General features: G+C 44.3%; 1 protein-coding gene across 1 annotated transcript in view; it reads left to right on the top strand.

Annotated features, from left to right (window-relative positions):
- Positions 1 to 23,140, top strand: part of LOC126188169 (sodium- and chloride-dependent glycine transporter 1-like) — a 248,947-nt gene that overhangs the window by 144,483 nt on the left and 81,324 nt on the right. The window contains exons 6-7 of the mRNA XM_049929727.1: positions 3,170 to 3,363; positions 10,001 to 10,181. Coding sequence (XP_049785684.1) covers positions 3,170 to 3,363; positions 10,001 to 10,181 — 375 coding nt within the window. The remainder of the gene's footprint in view (positions 1 to 3,169; positions 3,364 to 10,000; positions 10,182 to 23,140) is intronic.

Raw genomic sequence — 23,140 nt, 5'->3', positions numbered from 1 at the left:
GTGTAACCGAAAAGAATTTAAAAGCCGTTTTGAAAACCTGCAGGGAGTCTTTTCTAAACGCGACTTCATAGCTCGTCGTATATAGTAGTACAACACAAATGAAAGTGGAATTACTGTGAAGGATCTGCCCAAAATACCTCCAAAACTCACTAAACTGCACTATTCAGTCACATTAATGTGATCACCTGTAAGACGCCTGGCTAATCACCTTCTGCAGCGCTGACCGGGGCGAGACGAGCAGGAGGAGAGTCAACGTGGCTGTGGAAGGTAACGACACGGATGTAAAACTATAATAACTCCAGTGCTGTGACCAACTGTGTTAGGTTTCTCGGCTGAGGATCCTTGGCGCCAGTAGCCCGATCGAGGTGGTCCCACAGATTGAATATAAATCCGGGAACTTCTGTGACTCAGTAAACCCATCTTCATGCTCATCGAACCACGCACGTACGCTGGGAGCGGAGTGACAAGTTGCATTGTCCTGCAGGTAGATGCCATAGTGCTGAGGAAAAATAAACGGCTCGTACGGATGGACATGGTCCCCAAAGATAGACGAATACTTTTGTTGATCCATTGTGCCTTCCAGAATGATCTCACCACGAGATCACTCAGGGAATGCCACGAAAATATTGCCCAGACCATAACGATCCCTCTTCCGGCCTGGACGCTTCCGACGTGTGTTGCAGGGTGTTTACTTGCAGACGTTTCAAGCCGATGGAGCATAAAAAGTGGTTCCTCTGCAAAGGTCACCTACCGCCACTCACTGGACGTCAAGCGCGATAACGGCGTATAGATTCCAGCCTTCGACGCCAGTGAACAGCCGTCAGTTGGGGTACGTGGACGAGGCGCCTGCTGCGGAGGCACATACGCAGCAACGCTCGCTGAACGATCGTTGAGGAGACCCTGTCGGCAGCTCCTAGGTTCATTTGGGCGGTAAGCTGCTCAACAGTGGCAGGTCTGCAGCCATCGTTCACCGTTGTCATCTATGGTCCGTGGCGCACCACAGTTGCCCCGGCGCCAGTTTTGGATAGCGCCATTTTGCCATTCACGATATACTTTAACTTCGTAGGCACGCGAACAGTTCACAAACATAGCCACTTCGGAAATGCTTCTACCCTTGGCGTGAAAGCCAACGATTATGTCCTTTTGGACATCAGATAAAGCGCTTCTTTCCACAATGCGACAACAACTAAACTGTTTTCCGCGTCCCTTCTTCCCCCCCCCCCCTCCATGACACGCTTTATACATCCTCCAATAATAGTGATACGATCGACCGTCTGTGAGTGGTTATTAAATGTTGTCATTGATCACAGACGATGGTCACATTAAGGTGACGGGACCATACATTTTTTTAAAATAAAATGTAAACTGTAAACAACATTACATATCTTACAACGAGAACACGAATCTAACAGAGAGGACCACACACCAACTGAAATCTATGACGCAGGAACAGCAGGCCCTGCTTAACCTGGTCCAAACGTGCATTGAATGCACTAGAGTCACGCACGCACGCATATCTTACTAATTTTGAGTGCATTTCGGCTAAACAAATATGGTATACTAGTCTAATGTTGGGAAATGGCATCGGACAATATAATATTTTTAATTTTCACGGGCCTTCTGTGTATGTGAGGCAAGATATAAGCACCTTATCTCACATGAATAGTAGGTCCGTCAAAATTAATGATAATAAATTAGACGGTGTAATAAATTAAACAGTATTATGTACCCATCACGGTAGTCGCGCTGCCGCGCTCACCTCGGATTGAATCCACCCGCGGATTAACGAAGAGGACGGCCTCTTGGTCAGCCTGGATGTGGCCCTTAGGCGGTTTACCACATCCGACTGGGTGAATACTGGGCTGGTACTCACGTCCTGCCTCAATTACACGAATAGGCAAATACTTAGAAAACGTTTCCAGTGTTTCACAGTCTACGCGCAGACATTTGGGGCCGGCGACGGGATGGGCTCAGGGACTGGTACCTCCTAAAATTAACAATGCCAAATCCGATAATAACAGAAACGAAATCCATATAGGTAGAGGCAAAACAAAAAGAAGAGACTAGAACAATGTTTCCCAACCTGTTAGTAATTATCCCTGAGGGATAAAATGAAATTTTTTGAGGGGTAAAAATAAAATGGTTGGATTGTGTTTCTGTCGTGAAACTAAGTTATTTTTAATATATCAGTACTGTTGTCATTATTCATAAAACTGTAGTACTTATTACAATACGTGCTAATGATTACAATTTTTTCAGATAGTACCATGAATGTGAAACGAATGTATAAACGTCTTCCTCAAAAAGTCCAACCACTATAGTAAACACATACTTTTTGCTGTGTACCATACATCTTTGATATATACACTACTGGCCACTAAAATTGCTACACCAAGAAGAAATGCAGATGATAAACGGGTATTCATTGGACAAATATATTATTGTAGCACTGACATATGATTACATTTTCACGCAATTTGGGTGCATAGATCCTGAGAAATCAGTACCCAGAACAACCACCTCGGGCCGTAATAACGGCCCTGATACGCCTTGGCATTGAGTCAAACACAGCTTGGATGGCGTGTACAGGTACAGCTGTCCATACAGCTTCAACACGATACCACAGTTCATCAAGAGTAGTGATTGGCGTATTGTGACGAGCCAGTTGCTCGGCCACCAGTGACTAGACGTTTTCAATTGGTGAGAGATCTGGAGAATGTGCTGGCCGGGGCAGCAGTCGAACATTTTCTGTATGCAGAAAGGCCCGTACAGGACCTGCAACATGTGTCCCGCATTATCCTGCTAAAATGTTGGGTTTCGCAGGGATCGAATGAAGGGTATTGCCACGGGTTGTGAACCATCTGAAATGTAACGTCCACTGTTCAAAGTGGAGGGACGGAGGGACGGAGGGGGGTTATTAGCTAAAATCTGATTGCAATCAGCGGTAATGGACTCAGAAAGGTTGGGGACTACCGGTGACAGTATTATACAGCAGTTAAAAATAGTAGGGTAGTAGTTGATTGCGCGTAGCAAAATACACAACTGCAGTTGCTTAAGCTACCGTCATTCCGCCATCCTCCCCTAACGAAGAAGGCATGATGAAACAGTGTAATTGTATATGAAACTAGAGTAACTACTAACACAAAATGTTCGCCTTGCTCCCCTACAGCGACTTCGCGATGGGCATCAAAGGCGCGACGTGGGAGCGGTGGGGCGACGTTCACTGGCCGCTGATGGGCTGCCTGGCGCTGGCCTGGCTCATCGCCTTCCTCTGCGTCTTCAAGAGCGTCAAGACCACCGGCAAGATCGTCTACTTCACCGCCATCTTTCCCTACTTCGTGCTGTTGGCGCTGCTCATCAGAGGTACCTGCACGTCGCACTCACGCTAACATTTTAACATCCAGGTGAAAGCCTTCTACATCCTGTTTGAGTTTATTCTGAGGACATAACTGGTACGCCTTGAGTATCAACTCTCTGAAAGTATTCCACATTTATACATAATTTTGACCCAGAAATGTAAAAGGGTTCCTGATCGCGAGGTGAAAGTTTTCCCCTGATTTGATAAAACCAGTATCTAAATATTGTGGAGATATCCCCCCCCCCCTTTCCCCAAACTCTCACTCACTTTATTCTGCTCAAGGGTAACTGACTGCAAAACAAACTATTTGGCCCTGTTTCTAATGACGATTCATAGGTTGGCTCATTCACGTAATTTACAATATGAGACGCCTTGCCAAACCCGCAGGACAGGACAGGCAGTTGGAATTAATTTTAAAACGGCTGGGGGTCCATGACTTAAAACACCACTAAAAACAATTCAACTTTAATTCAAAACAATCGGCTATGAACCATGCAAATACACACAACAGAAAATAAAAAAAAGGCAGTGCAGCTAACGGCGCTCAGAAGTTTCGTGGATCGGCCAGCACTTGATGTACTGACGTTCACTTAGGTGAGACAGGCAGTCGGCCCAACCATTCTCGATCCGACGACAACCCAACCAACAGACAGTCAACGGACCCACCGACAATGTAACTTGCGCTCCACTCGACCAGAACACAACCGGGAGTTCAATGCAAGCGTAAAAGGCATGGACGCCCACAACCAAGCATATATTAAGCTGTGGAACTACACATCGTGCTGGACAGCGACAACACGGTGAGGAAAGGACAGTGCCTAAATTTACGTCAACTGCCAGGGCAGGTAACCGGAACGTTAACGGCCACAAGGCAGAAAATTCCGCTGGTGCACTTCCATTGCAAATAACCAAATACAGTTAGACTCCACTGGACGGTGGCTAAACCTTCGCCAACTCGAACACACACGTTGTTGCTCGAGGGAATGTCCTAACAGCCAACAACGAGAACGAAACGGCACAATGTGAACAGTCTTGACTTGCCCGTAAATTAAATCAAAACTCAAATTTCGTGCCCAGGGTCGGTGAGGCACGGACCTTGTAGCAATGGGAACAGCCCCACACACTCCGACACTGCCTAGAGACCACCAGTGGGCCAGGCCAAACTACGCCCCACGGAGATTTCCTCGTTGCTCCACGCCAACCGTCCCACTGCCACACATCAGCACAGAGACAGCACTAAAATAGCTGAGCAGTCGACATCACAAGCCACACACAGTTTCACGAACACTTGCGTGAAGGACTAGACAATACTAACGGCAGCGACTGTGCAATAACGGCTCACGCAGGCAACCCATAAGCGGTCGCCGGCCAACATACACGTCGTCCAACAAGACGCCCGACCGACGACCAACCAAGGTGGTCCGCACTCAAGTGATGTATCGGCAACCGTCGGGCGACTCATGGCTGTCACGACCTCACTGCAGCCGCGCCCTCACTGAACTTCTGCCGAGTCCTAAGTCAAACACTGCCAGGTCCGAACTGCACTGCTAGCGCCACCCAACTCACTGGCAACTCCGAACACAGGACAACCGGGAAGTAATAGCAGTCAGCAAGGATAATACGCCAGGGCTTATATCGATAAGCGCCGCTACTGCCGCTCACGGGCAGGCAAGGCGGCTACTCAGTGACACCAGTAATTGAAATTAACGTTACGAGGTGGTAGTACAGTAAAAACGGGATGTCAAATGAGATATAACACGAACACGAGCCACGAACGGCTCACAATATATTGAATAATCCCGCCCAAAAACGCTATTAAGTGCGGGATATTCTAATGTGGATTTATAATTACTGAAACGAGACCGGGATGTACGATCATAATCAGATGATAAGAATAAATAAATCCAGTCTTCAGATATTGTGAAAATAGGTGACTATTCAAATTACAACAATTTCCACGAAATTGGTTGGCAAAGTTGAAGTTGAGCCTATCTGTGAGTGGGCTGATTATCCAAAACACATTCGCTAACTTGTGGTACATTACTCGAGTAACAGAACTCTTATGTAGAGTCCCACAAGTAGATTAGGTCTGTTATGGGCACTGTGCAGATAGCCGAGGTGCTGGGGGTGGGGGTTTGGGGGGCGGGGGGTGGGGAGGTTGCCGGAGCTGCCAAATACTTTAACAAATATGCGCTCTTTTTGTCTGGGGTCAGCTGCACTGCAGTTAGGACTGCTGACCACCATGAAAAGCTGCAGCTGTGGACAATGTTCTGATAAGTCTTGAAATTGAACCCGAGATACGCTGACCGGTGGTGCGGATCAGCGCTTACAAAAACTCTGTCCGGGCTACCCAGATAGTGCATTCTGTTAACTCGACCACTCTCCAGGCTCCATTTCACGTCTTCTCTCTTTAGTAGTTCAGAATGCAGTTCCCAAAAAATTCCGTTCTCTACCCAAACTCCCAAAAAATTAAGAAGCGCTGACCCCATCAAGTCGCACGGCTGCCAATAGCAGCTCGTCGCAGACCTTAGTGACAGTCACAAGTGTACTAATCGCCTCAAACAACCCCTCTAAAACACCACGAAAAATCTTATTACAATGGAGAGGCTTGCTCCCAAAAAACTAGCGGCGCAATGTTATACAGCAAGCGTCACCAACTCCCCACCAATCAGCTTGATCTTTTAAAGTGCTTGCGGGAACACCTCGGCGCGGGAATAGTAACCGAAATAGAAAATACTGTGCCCGCGTGAGGCGCCCTGACATTTCATCCCCACCCTATCCACCCCACCCAAGTGCTCCCTCCTTCCCCTTTCCCCAGACCACATCATCTCCTTGCCGCCTTCTCTGTTGCCCCCCCCCCCCCAACCCCCTTTCCCTCTAAGATCTATTGATCCCAATACCAGCTATCCCTCTCTCCTTGTACCCACAGCCACCGCTGCCTCGTCACTATCTCTTACCAGTCCTCATCCTTCATCATCAACACTGTCCTATCTTCCTCCATAACCACCCTTCTTATCATCTACAATCTACCATCGAAGGGCAGTTCCTTCTCCAGTTAGTGAAAGTGTATGGTGCTCGGTTATTAATGGTCAGTGTATGTTCTGTCGTGTTTAGTGATTTTCGAGTGTTTTTTCAAGTGTTTAGTGTTCTTCAAATGTTTCTTAAGTGTTTTTAAATGTGCTGTCTGCCCACATTTTTATCACTGTCTTTAAACAATTCATGTAGACAGCGTTATATTACTTATATTCCTACAGTAACGTCACCTTTTAAAATAATTTTAAATTAATAGCACATACTTCTCCTTGCTTTTTCCTTTTTTATTTCAGCATATAAGTTAGAGACATGTTTCACTGGCTGAAGAGCCTGTTGTTATTGTGTTTGTCCTACCACCCACCAAGTTCATTTATATATAAACTACAAACTTGTGTACAATCGATGTGTAAGAGTTAAAAAAATAAAGATTTTAGAACGACAATTCACTGAAGAACAAATACCACGTCACGTACAATTATGGCCAGAAGATTCATATGTGAGATATTATTTACAAACAGCCGAACATTTGCTTGAAACAATATCTTAAATGATTCAGCATTTGCAGAATAATATCTCCCAAAGTAGAAGTTTCCGTTTTGTTGTGTGTTCTTTCCTTATTCATCATCGTAGTGCAAATTTCGAGTTTCAATGGAATGAAGACAAACTGCTAGAAACAGTAAATACGTGGTAGTATCTATGGAATTAGTTGGAATGACCGCATGAAACTAACGGTAGGAAAAGTAGATGCCAGACAGATATTCAAACGAAGAATTTTAGGGAAATGTAATTCATCCACTAAAGAAGTGGCTTACAAGGCGCTTGTTCGACCGATTCTTGAGCATTGTTTACCAATCTGGGACCCTTACCAGTAGGACTGATAGAAGAGACAGAGAAAATGCAACGAAGAGTGGCGAGTTTTATCATGGGATCGTTTATTCGGCGCTAGATTACAGAGATACTCAACAAACTACAGTGGCAGACGCTCCAAGAGAGGCGCTGTGCATCACGGAGAGGTTTGCTACTGAGATTTCTAGAGAGCACTTTCCGGGAAGAGTCGGATAACACGCTACTTCGACCAAGATACGTCGCGCGGAGTGACCACGACGAGAAAATTCGAGAAATTAGCAGCTCTTAAGAGCCTTACCGACTGTCTTCCTTCCCATACACCACTCGCGAATGGAACAAGTATGGGAACGGTTCAATTGGTGGTACCAGAAATATTAGCCACGCACGAGATGGCTTGCGGAGCATTGATGTAGGTATAGATTAAAACTCAGGACATATCGCGGGAAAGCTCTGGATAATTTTATAACTGTGGCTTTTTATATTAGATACTAGACAGTGAAGATAAGCAAAACTTTCATAGCAGGTCTTGATGTTGCCCTTGCCTACTGTGCATACTGTTTCTTTCCTCTTTTTGCCGAGCGGTTCCTCGTTTATGACTCTCGTGAATCTGCCGCTCATAATTGTCTCTTGCGGTGCGTTATTTCTTCACTGAGCTTGTAACAACGCTTGTAGATTTTCTGTTTTGTCGTCTTTTCTTGCGAATGGAAGGGCGCGCCTGCAACGCTGCATGAACTCGCCGCACCCTTGAATGGATTCTGTAGCATCTAGCTACACATTCGCAAATAACAACAAATTTCCACTTCAGATTTCATATAAATTTTCTCACCAACATAACCGCATGTAAAACTGTAGGACAATCCTTTGGCTGTCATACTACAATGTCAACCCCTCGGGTCAGGGGTCAGTGGGTATCAAGGTAGGACAGATATGGCAGTGACGTTACAAGTGTCGGAGACTGTGCTCTGAGGGTTGGGGAGTGTTTCAGTCTTAAGACCAAAGGCGTCAGTGAAACAGCGGTATAAAATTTCAGTAACGTGATTGTCACAATTAATATTGTCCTCTCCAGTGTTCAGAGAGTGAACCGAGCTGCTCGCTCAGAGGTTGGTGAGGAATGCTAGACACAGCTCCGGCAGCTCACGCAGACTGCGGCCGGTCAGGCAAACTGCTCGACAGCGAGATGGCGCGGGATGCAGCAGCGGGAGTGACCAAGGCGGCCGGCAGACGCGGATCTGTGGATGCGATGGGCCTCAGCGCTCTTGAAGATGACGCACGCTTAGACCTGCACCCACGGTATCTCCCGGATGGCGGTTGTTATAATGGTAAAAACTCAGGGCTCCCTCAGCAAATGCAGCATAGAGCCATGAAGGCCCACCCAGCGAGCAGAAGACGGCGACTTGCAATCAGTCGGTTTGCCCCTGGACCAGAGGTCAGTAGGTCTGCATCTTCTATCAGTCACGACTGTGATCCGTCAGTAGCAGCAGCGTGGACCGATGAAGTCCAACCACAGCCGGCAGTCTCATAGTCTTCAGACAGCAAGCAGCACATCACGGTTCGCCAGTAGAGTTAACCTGTAACTAACGAGACTGTCATTCCGTCGGGATCGGTGATGCAGACGGAATGACCTGACACTGAGGATGAGATGTCTGAAGCAGGATTATTTAAATCCAGACATCGCATCTTTGTTGTAGGTTAGGCGGTCAGTTTCACGCACTTAACCAGAGATATCAGTAGTTCTGTTCGCACCATGGTGTCTCAGCTACGGTCGGTTTTCCCTGCTTATGGTTCAAATGGCTCTGAGCACTATGGGACAACATCTGAGGTCATCTGTCCCCTAAAACTTAGAACTACTTAAACCTAACTAACCTAAGGACATCACACACATCCATGCCCGGCGAAGGATTCGAACCTGCGACCGCAGCAGCAAAGCAGTTCCGGACTGAAGCGCCTAGAAGCGCTCGGCGACAGCGGCCGGCCTTGCCCGAGGCAGGATTCGAACCTGCGACCGTAGCAGTCGCGCGGTTCCGGACTGAAGCGCCTGGAACCGCTCGGCCACCGCGGACGACTCCCTGCTTATGCATTTCAGATCAGTGGTGAGTTCACCTGTGAGATAGGGCAGCAGGCACGGTAGATCAGCGTATTCGATAAGAGGCCTGGCTGCCCTCTCTAATAAAAAAAAGTAGCTGAGTGAAGCGTTCCTCGTCATACACATTAATGGGCTGTTAGTAAATTGTTTTGATTTTGTTATCTCTAAAATAACATCACACTGCCACTCAACAAGTGAAGTTTCATTTCGGTCATTCCTTTGCTTACTCCTCTCCTTCAGGGTACTTCACCTTTTGTGTCAGGGAGTGCGTATTTGAACCACTCTGTGTAATTTCCTTTCCTGATTCATTGTAGGCGGTCAGGCATGTAAGTGTTATAACGTCCTGTCGACAACTAAGGCACTATTGCTGGAACACAAGTTAGACTGGGGAAGGATAGTGAACGAAATCGAATGTGTTCCTTTCGAAGGAATCGTCCCAGCATTTGTCTTAAGCGATTAAAAGCAACGACAGTGAAATCTATCTGGTGGGATAGCCGAGAATCAGTATAGCCGACCTCCTGAAAGCGAATTCATCCTCTTTTGGTTCTAAGTTTCTCACTATCCCGATGAAGGATGTTAATGTAATGCGCCACTGTACTGCTAACGTTGTTGCTGAAGCAGAAGTATCAGTGTGAGGTGGCTAGTCGTGGGAGAGAATAACTGCATCACGTGACTAACAGCGGCGACGCTGGAGGGCGCGCTGGACGGCGTGATGTTCTACGTGACGCCGCAGTGGGCGGCGCTGGGCGACGCCTCCGTGTGGGGCGACGCCGCCTCGCAGACCTTCTACGCGCTCAGCATCGGCTGCGCGTCGCTCATCACGCTCTCCAGCTACAGCTACTTCGGCAACAACTGCCACAGGTATTTTTTATAATATTTTGGAAATGGCTGCACTTCAGCAACGGTTACAGAGTAGCAGGTGAATACGACAGCCAGCCAGCTGTAATAAATTGTGGTATTCAGTTAACCTTTACCATGGCATCAACGGATTTAAGCTCGTCTTCTTCATAAGGACAAGAAGCAAATTTCACATTAGCATGTGAAGTTACATGGCTTACTAACTGACTCTTTGCTAATGCGAAGTTTGTCCTTTTGAAGAAGATGGGTTTAAATCCGTTGAAACCGCGGTAAAAGTTTGTTGAATACCACCATTTATTGCAACTGGTTGGTTGTCTTATTCACCTGTTACGCCACAGGTATAGCACGCGCATTGCCTGCTCCATTACTGGTGTCCTACACTACTGTTTATGAAAATTGCGACACCAAGAAGGAATATTAAAAAGGAAAATACTTCCTAATGTTCTGAAAAATTATATTTACTTGTCCACGAACTGGCATCTCAGGCCATCTTCAAGTCAAAGCTGAATATCGCAAACACAGATATAAGTGATTTGCGACTTACTCGGGTGTTTTTGTACAGAAGATACAAAAATGACATAGGAAAACATTACAGTAATTCCATCAACTAAAATGGGGTGCCGCGCGGTCTAGGCGCCATGTCATGGATTGCGCCGCCTTTCCCACCGGAGGTTCGAGTCCTCCCTCGGGCATGTGTGTGTGTGTGTGTGTGTGTGTGTGTGTGTGTGTGTGTGTGTGTGTATGTGTGTGTGTGTGTCCGTGTGTATGTATGTATGAGTTGTTCTTAGCACAAATTAGTTTAAGTTACAGTCAGTAAAATTCTTCTGGGTTTGAGGCCGCATTGTCAACTACAAAATTCCGACGTTTCGGCGACTGTTGCAAGACGCCTTCCTCGGGGTGTACTGCTAACTGCTGAGTGAGCACTTCTTCGGTTACTTATATACTCTGGATGAGTGCTGTCATTGGATTTGAGGTGAGGAGAATGGGTATCAGGTGTTCTTTTATTGGTCTTCCTCCGTCGGGCAGGTATTAAGCCGATTTTTCGTAGCAACAACAAAATAAAAGACCTTCTGGGCTCGGCAAAAGATACAATTGACAAGTTTCATGCCGCCGGAGTTTATGAAACCGGTTGCGAATGTGGACTGGTGTATGTAGGTGAGACTGGGCGTCCAATAAGCACAAGGTTAACTGAACACTAGAGATATATCCGTCTCAAACAACATAGCAAATCAGCGGTGGCAGAACACCAGGAACAGTGCACGCTGAAGATCGAATTTCGAGAGTTCCGTGTCCTGGCGAAACAGCCGTTTAGTTTGAGGAGATAGATTAGAGAGGCTCTAGAAATAGCCAAGCGACCCGACTACATGAATAGGGAAGACGGGTACCGACTTTCAGCGTCTTGGCTGCCGGCAGTGACAGAATTGCGGGAGGACAGCTCTCGCAAAGCAACAGGCGCACGGTAGGCCACAGCGGCGGAGGGTACACAGACAGCTGATGCGCCCTAGTCGACACTAGGCAGTTAGTAAACAACGCTAAGCTGCAGTCGCCGCTCAGTTTCCCATTAGCCGATTTCCTCCAACGGCAAGTAATAAAGGAAACTCCAATGGAAAACGCCTATTTCCGCCAATGACAACACTCAAGTAGTTAGCAGTACACCCTGAGGAAGGGGTCTTGCAACAGTCGCCGAAATTTCGGAATTTTATAGTTGACAATGCGGTCTTAAACCTAGAAGAATTTTACTAACTGTGACAACGGCTGCGGAAGTCTGTGTTTACAGTTTACATAGTTTAAGTAAGTTTAAGCAGTGTGTAAGTCTAGGGACCGATGACCTCAGCACTTTGGTCTCTTAGGAATTCACACACACATTTTAGAAATAGGGTGTGAACAAAGTTTTTATGTGAAGATAAATTTAATAAATGATGAGAAACATGATGAATTTATATTTGTAATCTGGTATTTGCTCACACTCTACATCATATGCATGGCTTTCTGCTAAAAAATGATCAGCAAAGGTCGAATCTTTCTTCCTCAGTTTCCAGTTTTCTGATGTTTTCGTAGCCTAATCGCCACATCTATGCCCGAGGGACCAATATACACATTTTTCACACTGCTTGCCAGTGATTTTATGTACAACACTCTGTGACAAGAGCTTTAGTTTTTTTTACTATTGAAAAATTTTTTGATACTTTATTGATGTTACAAAATTCAGGTCCGTAATTGCGAGACTTCACTTTTTCGCAAGATTGTCTGAAATGTTGCCAGTACACAGAATTTTACACCAGGATTTGAAACTACTGAGTGACTACTACTGGTCAGCGACAGGAGTGATGTAATTTTATCAATTTTCTTTCTTTGTATAGTATTATCGATCAGGACAGAGCTATAGCCATTGCTGGAAGCGGTTTGCTTGATGTTTTGTAGTTGTGTTTGAGAAACTGTTTCGGATAATGGAACAGATATGAAACGATGCACCACTGAGTAGAAAACTGCATGTTTGTGGTTGTGTGGATGCTGGGAGCTTGCAGGAATTACCTTATCAGTAGCTACATTTTTTCTATAAATGTTTTCTTGTAATTATATCTGTATTATGGTCCAAGAAATTTATAGAAGAGCTGCGTTTTAAACTGAATTTTCTTGTGTTGTGAGTTACTCTGGTGGTACCAATTCACAAACAGTACATCATCGACATATCTGAACAAGGCAGAACTTTGGAAATTAGGCTACGTAAACATTAGAGAAGCAATGGATTGAGGAAGAAAGAATCGACCTTTGCTGATCATCTTTTAGCAGAAAAACCATCCATATGACGTAAAATGTGAAGTGTTACAATCTGTCAAGAAAAGCAGAAATATGACCCTCGTTGAAATACTGGAAATCAAGAAACACGTGACACAGAATCTCACTCTAGTATTAAATGATCAGGGTCAATTTCGATTTCGCCTTTTGTTAAATGAGGTTTTCATTACAAATACCAGATTCAAAATGTAAATTCATCATATTACTCATAGTTTGTTAAGTGTATCGCCACATAGAAACTTTATGTACTCTTTTTTAATTAATGTTGTTATAGTAATATTTTCCTATGTAAACCCTTGGTCATTGTTGTCTCTTCTAAACAAGTAATAATATCTGTGTAAGTGGCAAATCATATATATATCTGTGTTTTCGTCATTCAGTTGTCACCTGAAGATGACCTGAGAAGCTTAAAGCCGGTTAGTGAGCAAATAAATATAATTTTGCAGAACATTAGGAAGTATTTTCCTTTTAATTACTGTTATCAAGTTCTACCAAGCACAGAGAGAAAATTTAGCTAATATTACCAAAATGGTCTGATTCCTCCCAAAAGTCGAGAATGTGTAGTACATTGTAACTATACTAGGTGACATACTGCTGTGTGACGGTGTACACGTAGGCCCATCAGCGCCCTCTGTGTGTGTGACCGGTTACGGAACACTGTTTGTGCAGACTAGTCAAGCAAGTGCCGTTATACCTAGTCTAAGTCAAAGGGCGAAATATCAGAGGGTGAGTGAATTCGAACGGGGCAGAATGATTGGTCTACGGGAAGCTGGTGACACTGTTACAACAACGATTCGTTTGGGAAAGGTGTGGATAAAAGAGGGTCGTACGTAGTGACGAGTAGGTGCTGGACCGCACGATGTGATCGCAGCGCAAGATGACTGCCAAACTGTCCATCTCCAACGAACTCGGTTGACAACTATTTTCACCTCGAAGTCTGACTTAGTTTACAACCGTTAGCAACAACTGTTTAAAATTGCAGGTTTGAAAACTAGTTGACGGACGTTTTGTCTCGTATTTGTAATTTATGGTCAGTGAGCAAAAGTGCGGCATAGTTGTATGACTGGCGGAAACGCATTGTCGTTTCGTCTGCTTTGCTTTTTTCTTGTGTCTGCACAATGGCAACTCCGGAGTGCTTACTGTTAGAAAATCCTTGAGTACATTCACGATATCCCAGGTCTCTCTAGACACATTTTAAGTAATCTTGGCCTGTGATACTCGATGAGACGGTATTAAACTTGTATACGTGTATGTGAATTCCTAGGGGACCAAATTGCTGAGGTGATCGCTCCCTAGACTTACACACTACTTAAACTAATTTAAACTAACTTAAGCTAAGGACAACACACACACACACACACACACACACACACACACACACACACAAACACACACGCACACACACACACACACACACACACACACACACACACACACACACACACACACACCAATGCCCGAGGGAGGACTCGAACCTCCGCCGGGAGGGGCTGCGCAATTCGTGACATGGCGCCTCTAACCGCGAGGTCACTCCGTGTGATTAGTGATTAAACTTGTATAGCTGTCACATGTTGCCAAATATAGTTACAGCTGTTCTGCTGGTGACACAGTAGTTCTAAAATGTGTATCTTTCCATTGAATACGTGGTCTATTAGCCTCAAGAGTTCTTTGAACTGCCCTCATGTCATTCTGACAAAATTCTTTATGGGACGACATTTTCACTCTGCAGCGGAGTGTGCGCTGATGTGAAACTTTCTGGAAGATCAAAACTGTGTGCCAGATCGAGACCCGAACCCGGAACCTTGCCTTTCGCGGGCAAGCGCTCTACCAACTGAGCTGCTGTCAAGCACAACTCATAACCCGTCCTCACAGCTTCAATTTTGCCAGTATCTCGGCTCCTAACTTCACAGAAGCTGCTCTCCGAACCTTGCAGAACTAGCACTCCTGGAAGATAGGGTGTTGCGGAGACATGGCTTAGCCACAGCCTATGTGATGTCCCCAGAATGAGATTTTTACTCTGCAGCCGAGGGTGCGCTGTTATGAACCTTGCAAAGCGCTTGCCTGCGAAAGGCAAGGTCCCGAGTTAGAGTCTCAGTGTGGCACACATTTTTAATCTGGCAGGAAGTTGCAAATTTCTTGATACCTTACCTTTCTTCAATCCACTGCGGAATTATAAGCTTCATGGGACCGTTTTTGTTACAAAAACTTTTTGGACCACATGTGTTTTTTGGGTTGATTTTCGTGATGCATCTTCACAAACAGAATCCATTTTCTTTTCGGTAGTAGTAATATTAATAATAAACGCTAGGTGTGCGTTCTTACAAGCGTTTGAAATTTATCAACATTTTGCAACACTTGACAGTAGTTATTAAGTTTGCCGAACTTTTAACAGTTAAAGTGTGCCAAACTTAAGACAGTTTTGTGTGTGTGTTTTTTTTTTTTTTGTTGGAATTAGTTTTCAGGTATCTTAGCATGGAAGAGCTTCGTCCACATTGTTGGCTCCATACTGGAGCACTGCAACATGTGTGGAAATGCCTGTATCCACAGAGGTACTATACGCGTAATGATTGAAGACCTGACTCCTGAAGGCACCTTGCGAATTTTGACCATTTTATTTGCCTATTTATTCAGTGCATAGCACTACACGTAAAATATGGTCAAGAATAGATGAAAATACAAATAATACATTGCAAACTGGTGTTATGTTCTATGTCCAGTCTTCTTGTCCAGTCAAGGCTTGAAGCTGTGGCCATGAAAAAGTCATTTGGGTTACCCAGGTAAGCTTACGTTACACTCCTCAGCAATATGTCGGGAGGTCTGTTTCGGTGCTTCAGAGTCGCAAATTGGGATAGGCTGCCTAACCAATTTGTGCAGGTTGTATGCACACCCTCCGTGTCTTGTTTGGATGCGATTTATATTCTTCCACTCATGCAGTTCTAAGCCCTTGGGTTTCTCTAGAGAATCAATAAGATACTGCACTTCAGATGGAGCATTTGTAGTCCAGATTTACGTGCAAATAGCTGCTGCCACCATCCTGCCCAGACGATGAGTGTTCTCCGAACTATGACCCAAAGAGCGCATATTATTTCTGACGAAAGCAGTCTGCAAGATGAATTCTCCCACTTACAAAGAGTGTTTGAAGACAATGGGTACTCTCCACAGCAAATACAGAAGGCACTGAAAATGAAACTGAAAGAGGCCACAAAGAAAGCAGAAGAAGACGAAGAAACCTTTAAAACGATGGCCTTCCTGCCATATGTGGGTAACGTCTCATCAAAAATAGGACGGATTCTCAGCAGCCACAAAGTAAAAGTGATTTTTCGTCCTCCACCCAAGAAGGCTGCACTCGTAGGCTCCGTCAAAGATGATTTTCTGCTCCGAAAATCTGGAGTTTACAAAATTCCATGTGAATGTGGTCTTTCTTACATTGGACAAACAACTCGTACTGTCCAAGAAAGATGCACTGAACACCGGAGGTACACACGACTTGTACAACCTAACAAGTCGGCAGTGGCAGAGCACTGTATTGACACAGGTGTTAGTATGTTGTATGACAACGTCGAGATTATGGAAACTACATCATCTCTTTGGGACTCGATAGTGAAAGAGGCAATTGAGATTCGCTAGTCGTCGAATTTAATTAATAGAGATAGTGGTTTCAACCTTGATAAATCATGGAATCCGGCACTTGGTGTAATAAATTCATAAAGACGTCGTCACAGTCCTGCTCACAACAATATATCGACATGCCAACACAGATCGAATGCGGAGTCATAGATGTAACTCGCGCATTGTGCACGTCTCTGCCGCCGACCAACGTCTCTGGCGCATTTGCATCTGTGGCCGCTTGCGCAGTTGCGCGGTACACGAGTATAAAGGGATGAAGCGAGCACTGGAGCGGCAGTCTTGCGGCTCACTCTGAAGATAGCTGAACGTCATACAGCCGAAATATTAGAAGAAGGAGAATTCTTGCGCCTGCACACCCGAAACTTAATGGAACAGCAAGGTCTATTTATTCGCGACCCAAGAATATCTTCATGGATGGCAAGTCGAAGATTAGTCACTGTTCTGGAACAGTCTTTCAGCAGGGGTTCTTGTCTCAGCAGAGGAGGAGCTATGTAGCTGAGTGTTGGAAGCCAGCATAAGGGAGTAGTTCTTTTGTAGGCGGATGTTTTATTGAACCGAGTGGCAATCTTATTTACGTGAGGACAATTCAGCCACAGCAGAGCACAATATTCAGCGGTAGAAAACACTAAACTTAGTACCAAAGTTTGAATCGCGTCAGCTGATGCTTCTCAATTAGTACCACAGAGTTTCTGAATAGGGTTATTTCGTGTGCTTAATTTCCGACTAGGTTCTTTTAGATGCTTCCTGAAAAGTAACATCCTAAGTCATTCCAAGATGACGTGCGCAGGTCTGGTGGAAACGTACTGTGTCGTTCTTATGTAAATAAATAAATAAAGGCAAACACCATCTGGGTAATTTCTTATGCTTAATCGTACTAACTGTTTCAACTCTTGCCATAGATCATCTTAAAATAAAAATGCAATTACTGCGAGTCGCAGCCCGTCATCAGTTAGAAGCTTCAGTTAAAAACGTACGTCACTGCAGAGGTTTAACAAAGATCATTTTAAACTGTTCAAAATAAGTACACTGAATTATTTTAATAGCAGTGATGAAATGATTTGTTCAAATGGCTCTGAGCACTACGGGACTTAACTTCTGAGGTCATCAGTCCCCTAGAACTTAGAACTACTTACACCTAACTAACCTAAGGACATCACACACATCCATGCCCGAGGCAGGATTCGAGCCTGCGACCGTAGCGGTCGCGCGGTTCCAGTCTGTAGCGCCTAGAACCGCTCGGTCACCCCGGCCGGCGAAATGATTTGTACAAAAAAGAACAAGAAAAAAGTAAATATCAGATTGTCTTACACTATACAAATTTAAACTCCCACCATCCACAGTTAATTCACATTTATCGATGTAAGCGGTTCTGTAAACACGCGTACTGTGTATCGTAAGACTCTGGACGCACCACATCATCGCCGAATGTGCAGTTGATTTCCTTCATATGTAGTGTACGTAACGTAGTTTAACTCACGCAAATGACCGTAGAAACTGCATGATTTTAAAACGGGAAATGCGACTGCGTATTGCTAAGTTTTTAATTTAAACTACAGTATACTGCGACTTTTCAGTAAATAACAACTGGTAATGCAATTAAGTTCTCAGTTTATAATGACTGTTTCATGTAAATTTGTAATAATAAGCAGTATAATAGGATAAATAAAGTTCATCTGTGTGTGTGTGTAATATGAAACCTTTTGTTTGTAAGATGAAATTAATTACTGTAGATCGCTTTAAATAGCATTTCGCGTGTAAAGAGGGCAACGCAAGCTATATTTAGAATTATCCGTACTTGTGCATACAGAAACCAATGAAACCAGAGACTGGAGGAGAAATACGTGCTCTCATTAACATGTAATACTGTAACTGGCGCTAGCATTGTAATCGTCCTCTCGTTTTGTTAATCCGGCTCCGATGTAAACGAAACCTTCAATCATCTGTGTAGCGTACGTGAATGAGTACATTCAGAAATTTTTGGATGAGTCAGAACTTTTCAGGAGAGAAGTCATAATAAGAAAAGTGGTCCTCAGAAAACAGTTGAGTGTGGAGCGTATGTTGCAAGAGCACAAAGGGAACTCAAGAGAGAGAAAGAGTAAAGGATAATGTTTTCATTTTCACAATAGAGACTGCCAATTTGATTTGAGGTGCACGTTATTTAACTGTCTGGTACTAATAATGTTAGTCTAACTTACACTTCTACCGCTAATGCTACACATGTGCATTGTTACTGTCGAAGATACGCATATCGAAACGAAACGACGAGTGATCATTTAATTTCGTGTTGAATGGGTCAAGTCGCTGTAATGGGTTAGAGAAGTAATTAATTTTCCTGGTAGGTATTTCATTACATACCATTTTCAAGAGAGACATTTTCATTTAAATAAATGCAACAGTTAATTTGTGTTTAAAATGGATAATTAAACACACACAGATTAAAATTATCAGTTTAAAAATTCCTATCTAAAATAGGATTTGTCAACTAAAAACATTACATGTTTTGTTTCTAAAGTCGTTGTTGACTATTAGTACATTTAATTCCCTAAGGAGACCGGCGCATACTTTTGTTACTGCATAATTTGCTCAGATCTGCGTCAGAGTAGGGTCATGTCGTGAATACTGTTAGTCATTTTTAATTCTTAGCATTACTTTTACTTACCAAATTGTTGTTTCCGTAAATTGAGCTATTATTACCGATATATTTCGACAGGAGGTAAAAGTATTCCTTGAAATTAATGCGTTATGTTTAGGCATAAACTCGTTCAGCAGTATTATACCGTAATTTAGTGAATGGAAATCTAAAGAGCAAGGTGCTACTCTTACATTTAGCTCACCAAAATCAGCGGTACTTGGACACGTCAGTGGGCAGGAGCACTGCTCACCATGACTGGGCCCGGGTTCGAGTTCCGGTTCGGCACACAGTTTTAATCCAAAGAGTGGACACTCAGGTGCGGAACAAACAAACATTCCAGAGAAAAATTTTAAGCTCTTTTTGTATTCAGTATGTGATTTCCAGTTGAATTTTTTTTTCTCAGTGTGGGGACTCAGAAACTGAAGTTTTCTACCGGCTGCCGAGTCTCAGATTCACATTAATAACCCCAGACTGAGAAAGAAATTTAGTAGTGACCCTCCTGCCGTATCGACCATCTGAATTATTCCCGGACGCCAGGCCGACATCGATCAACATTGGAAAGTTGATAACAGAATGGTAAAAAATGAAAGTTTTGGATAAAGGACAATAAGTTTGGCATTGAGAAAGATACCAGGAAGTCAATTGTGTTTGGTAATGGAACAAAAAGTTAAGAAAAATCATGATCTTTCGACCTAGAAAAATCGCTCGAGAATATAAAGTAGTGCAAGATGATCAAAATTCGCAGGGAAACAGTGTGTAAGCTACAGAGTAATTTACAAATGGTTCAAATGACTCTGAGCACTATGGGACTTAACATCTGAGGTCATCAGTCCCCTAGACTTAGAACTACTTAAACCCAACTAACCTAAGGACATCACACACATCCATGCCCGAGGCAAGATTCGAACCTGCGACCGTAACGGTCGCACGGTTCCAGACTGTAGCGCCTAGAACCGCTCGGCCACCCCGGCCGGCAGTAATTTACAAATTGTACAAGAAACAAGATGGAAAGATAAGAATACAAGAGCCAAGGGCGACATATTTGTACTAGATACGATTTAGACAGGGATGTAGTGTTTTTGCCCTGTTGTTCAGTCAATATATATCGAAGAAGCAACAAGGGAAATAAAAGATAGGTTCAGGAGTGTGCTTAAAATTCAGGATGAAACGATATCAATGATAATTTTCACTGACTCTTCCTCTTCCTACTATCAAATTTCACTATCCCATCACAACTAAATTTTCAGCTATCTCAACAAGTGCTTTTATAGCATCACACATTCTTTCAATTGTTTCATCATCTACGGAGCTAGTGTGTATACAGGGTGAGTCACCTAACGTTACCGCTGGATATATTTCGTAAACCACATCAAATACTGACGAATCGATTCCACAGACCGAACGTGAGGAGAGGGGCTAGTGTAATTGGTTAATACAAACCATAAAAAAATGCACGGAAGTATGTTTTTTAACACAAACCTACGTTTTTTTAAATGGAACCACGTTAGTTTTGTTAGCACATCTGAACATATAAACAAATACGTTATCAGTGCCGCTTTTTGCATTGTAAAATGTTAATTACATCCGGAGATATTGTAACCTAAAGTTGACGCTTGAGTACCACTCCTCCGCTGTTAGATCGTGTGTATCGGAGAGCACCGAATTACGTAGAGATCCAAAGGGAACGGTGATGGACCTTAGGTACAGAAGAGACTTGAACAGCACATTACGTCCACATGCTAACACCTTTTTATTGGTCTTTTTTACTGACGCACATGTACATTACCATGAGGGGTGAGGCACACGTACACACGTGGTTTCCGTTTTCAATTACGGAGTGGAATAGAGTGTGTCCCAACATGTCAGGCCAATAGATGTTCAATGTGGTGGCCATCGTTTGCTGCACACAATTGCAATCTCTGGAGTAATGAATGTCGTAAACGCCGCAGTACATCTGGTGTAATGTCGCCGCAGGCTGCCATAATACGTTGTTTCATATCCTCTGGGGTTGTAGGCACATCACGGTACACATTCTCCTTTAACGTACCCCACAGAAAGAAGTCCAGACGTGTAAGATCAGGAGAACGGGCTGGCCAATTTATGCGTCCTCCACGTCCTATGAAACACCCGTCGAACATCCTGTCAAGGGTCAGCCTAGTGTTAATTGCGGAATTTGCAGGTGCACCATCATGCTGATAACACGTACGTCGACGCGTTTCCAGTGGGACATTTTCGAGCAACGTTGGCAAATCATTCTGTAGAAACGCGATGTATGTTGCAGCTGTTTGGGCCCCTGTAATGAAGTGAGGACCAATGAGATGGTCGCCAATGATTCCGCACCATACATTTACAGTCCACGGTCGCTGTCGCTCTACCGGTCTGAGCCAGCGAGGATTGTCCACGGACCAGTAATGCATGTTCCGTAGATTCACTGCCCCGTGGTTTGTGAAACCCGCTTCATCGGTAAACAGGTAGAACTGCAACGCATTCTCTGTTAATGCCCATTGACAGAATTGCATTCGATATGTAATTGCTGATGTAGCGACACATGAAACGGGTGAAAGCGGTGACGATGCAGTATGCGCATGACACTACTTTGACTCAGTCCACCGGCTCTCGCAATGTCCCGTGTACTCATGTGTTGGTTCATGGCAACAGCAGCTAACACACCAATTGCACCCGCTTCTCCTGTGACGGGCCTGTTACGGACCCGTTTGCGTGCTACGACCATACCTGTTGCATACAGTTGGCGGTAGATGTTTTGCAATGTGCGGCACGTTGGATGCTCTCTGTCCGGGTACCGTTCTGCATACACCCTGCAGGCTTCAGCTGCATTTCGTCGACACTCGACATAGATGAGTATCATCTCCGCCTTTTCAGAGTTCGAATACACCATGGTCACAGTTCCTATAACACTACACTATCACAGACGTCTGGTAACACGGTGTACTACAGTTGGTCTACGTGCGGAGACGAATGCAGAATAACAATAGCAGCAAGCGCTACATGCTGACACTGCGACAGCTAGACCAAACCATAACAGTGCACTACAGCCACACTCGTAAAAACGGTCGTCATCGTAAACATGTCCCTGCAGATGCTGCTCGCCGACCGTGGTCCGTGTTTGTTACAACACGCAACTGAACGTCGGAGGTTTCAAGCGTCAACTTTAGGTTACAATATCTCCGGATGGTTCAAATGGCTCTGAGCACTATGGGACTTAACATCTATGGTCATCAGTCCCCTAGAACTTAGAACTACTTAAACCTAACTAACCTAAGGACATCACACAACACCCAGCCATCGCGAGGCAGAGAAAATCCCTGACCCCGCCGGGAATCGAACCCGGGAACCCGGGCGTGGGAAGCGAGAACGCTACCGCACGACCACGAGATGCGGGCTATCTCCGGATGTAATTAACATTTTACAATGCAACAAGCGGCACTGATTAAGTATTTGTTTATATGTTCAGATGTGCTAACAAAACTAACGGGGTTCCATTTAAAAAACGTAGGTTTGTGTTAAAAACAGACTTCCGTGCATTTTTGTATAGTTTGTATTAAACAATTACACTAGCCCCTCTCCTCACGTTCGGTCTGTGGAATCGGTTCGTCAGTATTTGATGTGGTTTACGAAATATATCCAGCGGTAACGTTAGGTGACTCACCCTGTATACACACTAGCTCCGTAGATGATGAAACAATTGAAAGAATGTGTGATGCTATAAAAGCACTTGTTGAGATAGCTGAAAATTTAGTTGTGATGGGGTAGTGAAATTTGATAGTAGGAAGAGGAAGAGAAGGAAAAACTAATAGGAGAATATCGACCGGGGAAAGGAAAGAAAGACGAAGTCGCCTAGTAGAAGTCTGCACAGAGCATATTATACTCATCGCTAACACTTGGTTCA

This window comes from Schistocerca cancellata, chromosome 1 (assembly GCF_023864275.1).
Source record: "Schistocerca cancellata isolate TAMUIC-IGC-003103 chromosome 1, iqSchCanc2.1, whole genome shotgun sequence".
Lineage (NCBI taxonomy): Eukaryota > Metazoa > Arthropoda > Insecta > Orthoptera > Acrididae > Schistocerca > Schistocerca cancellata.
This window is presented reverse-complemented; position numbering and strand designations above follow the sequence as displayed.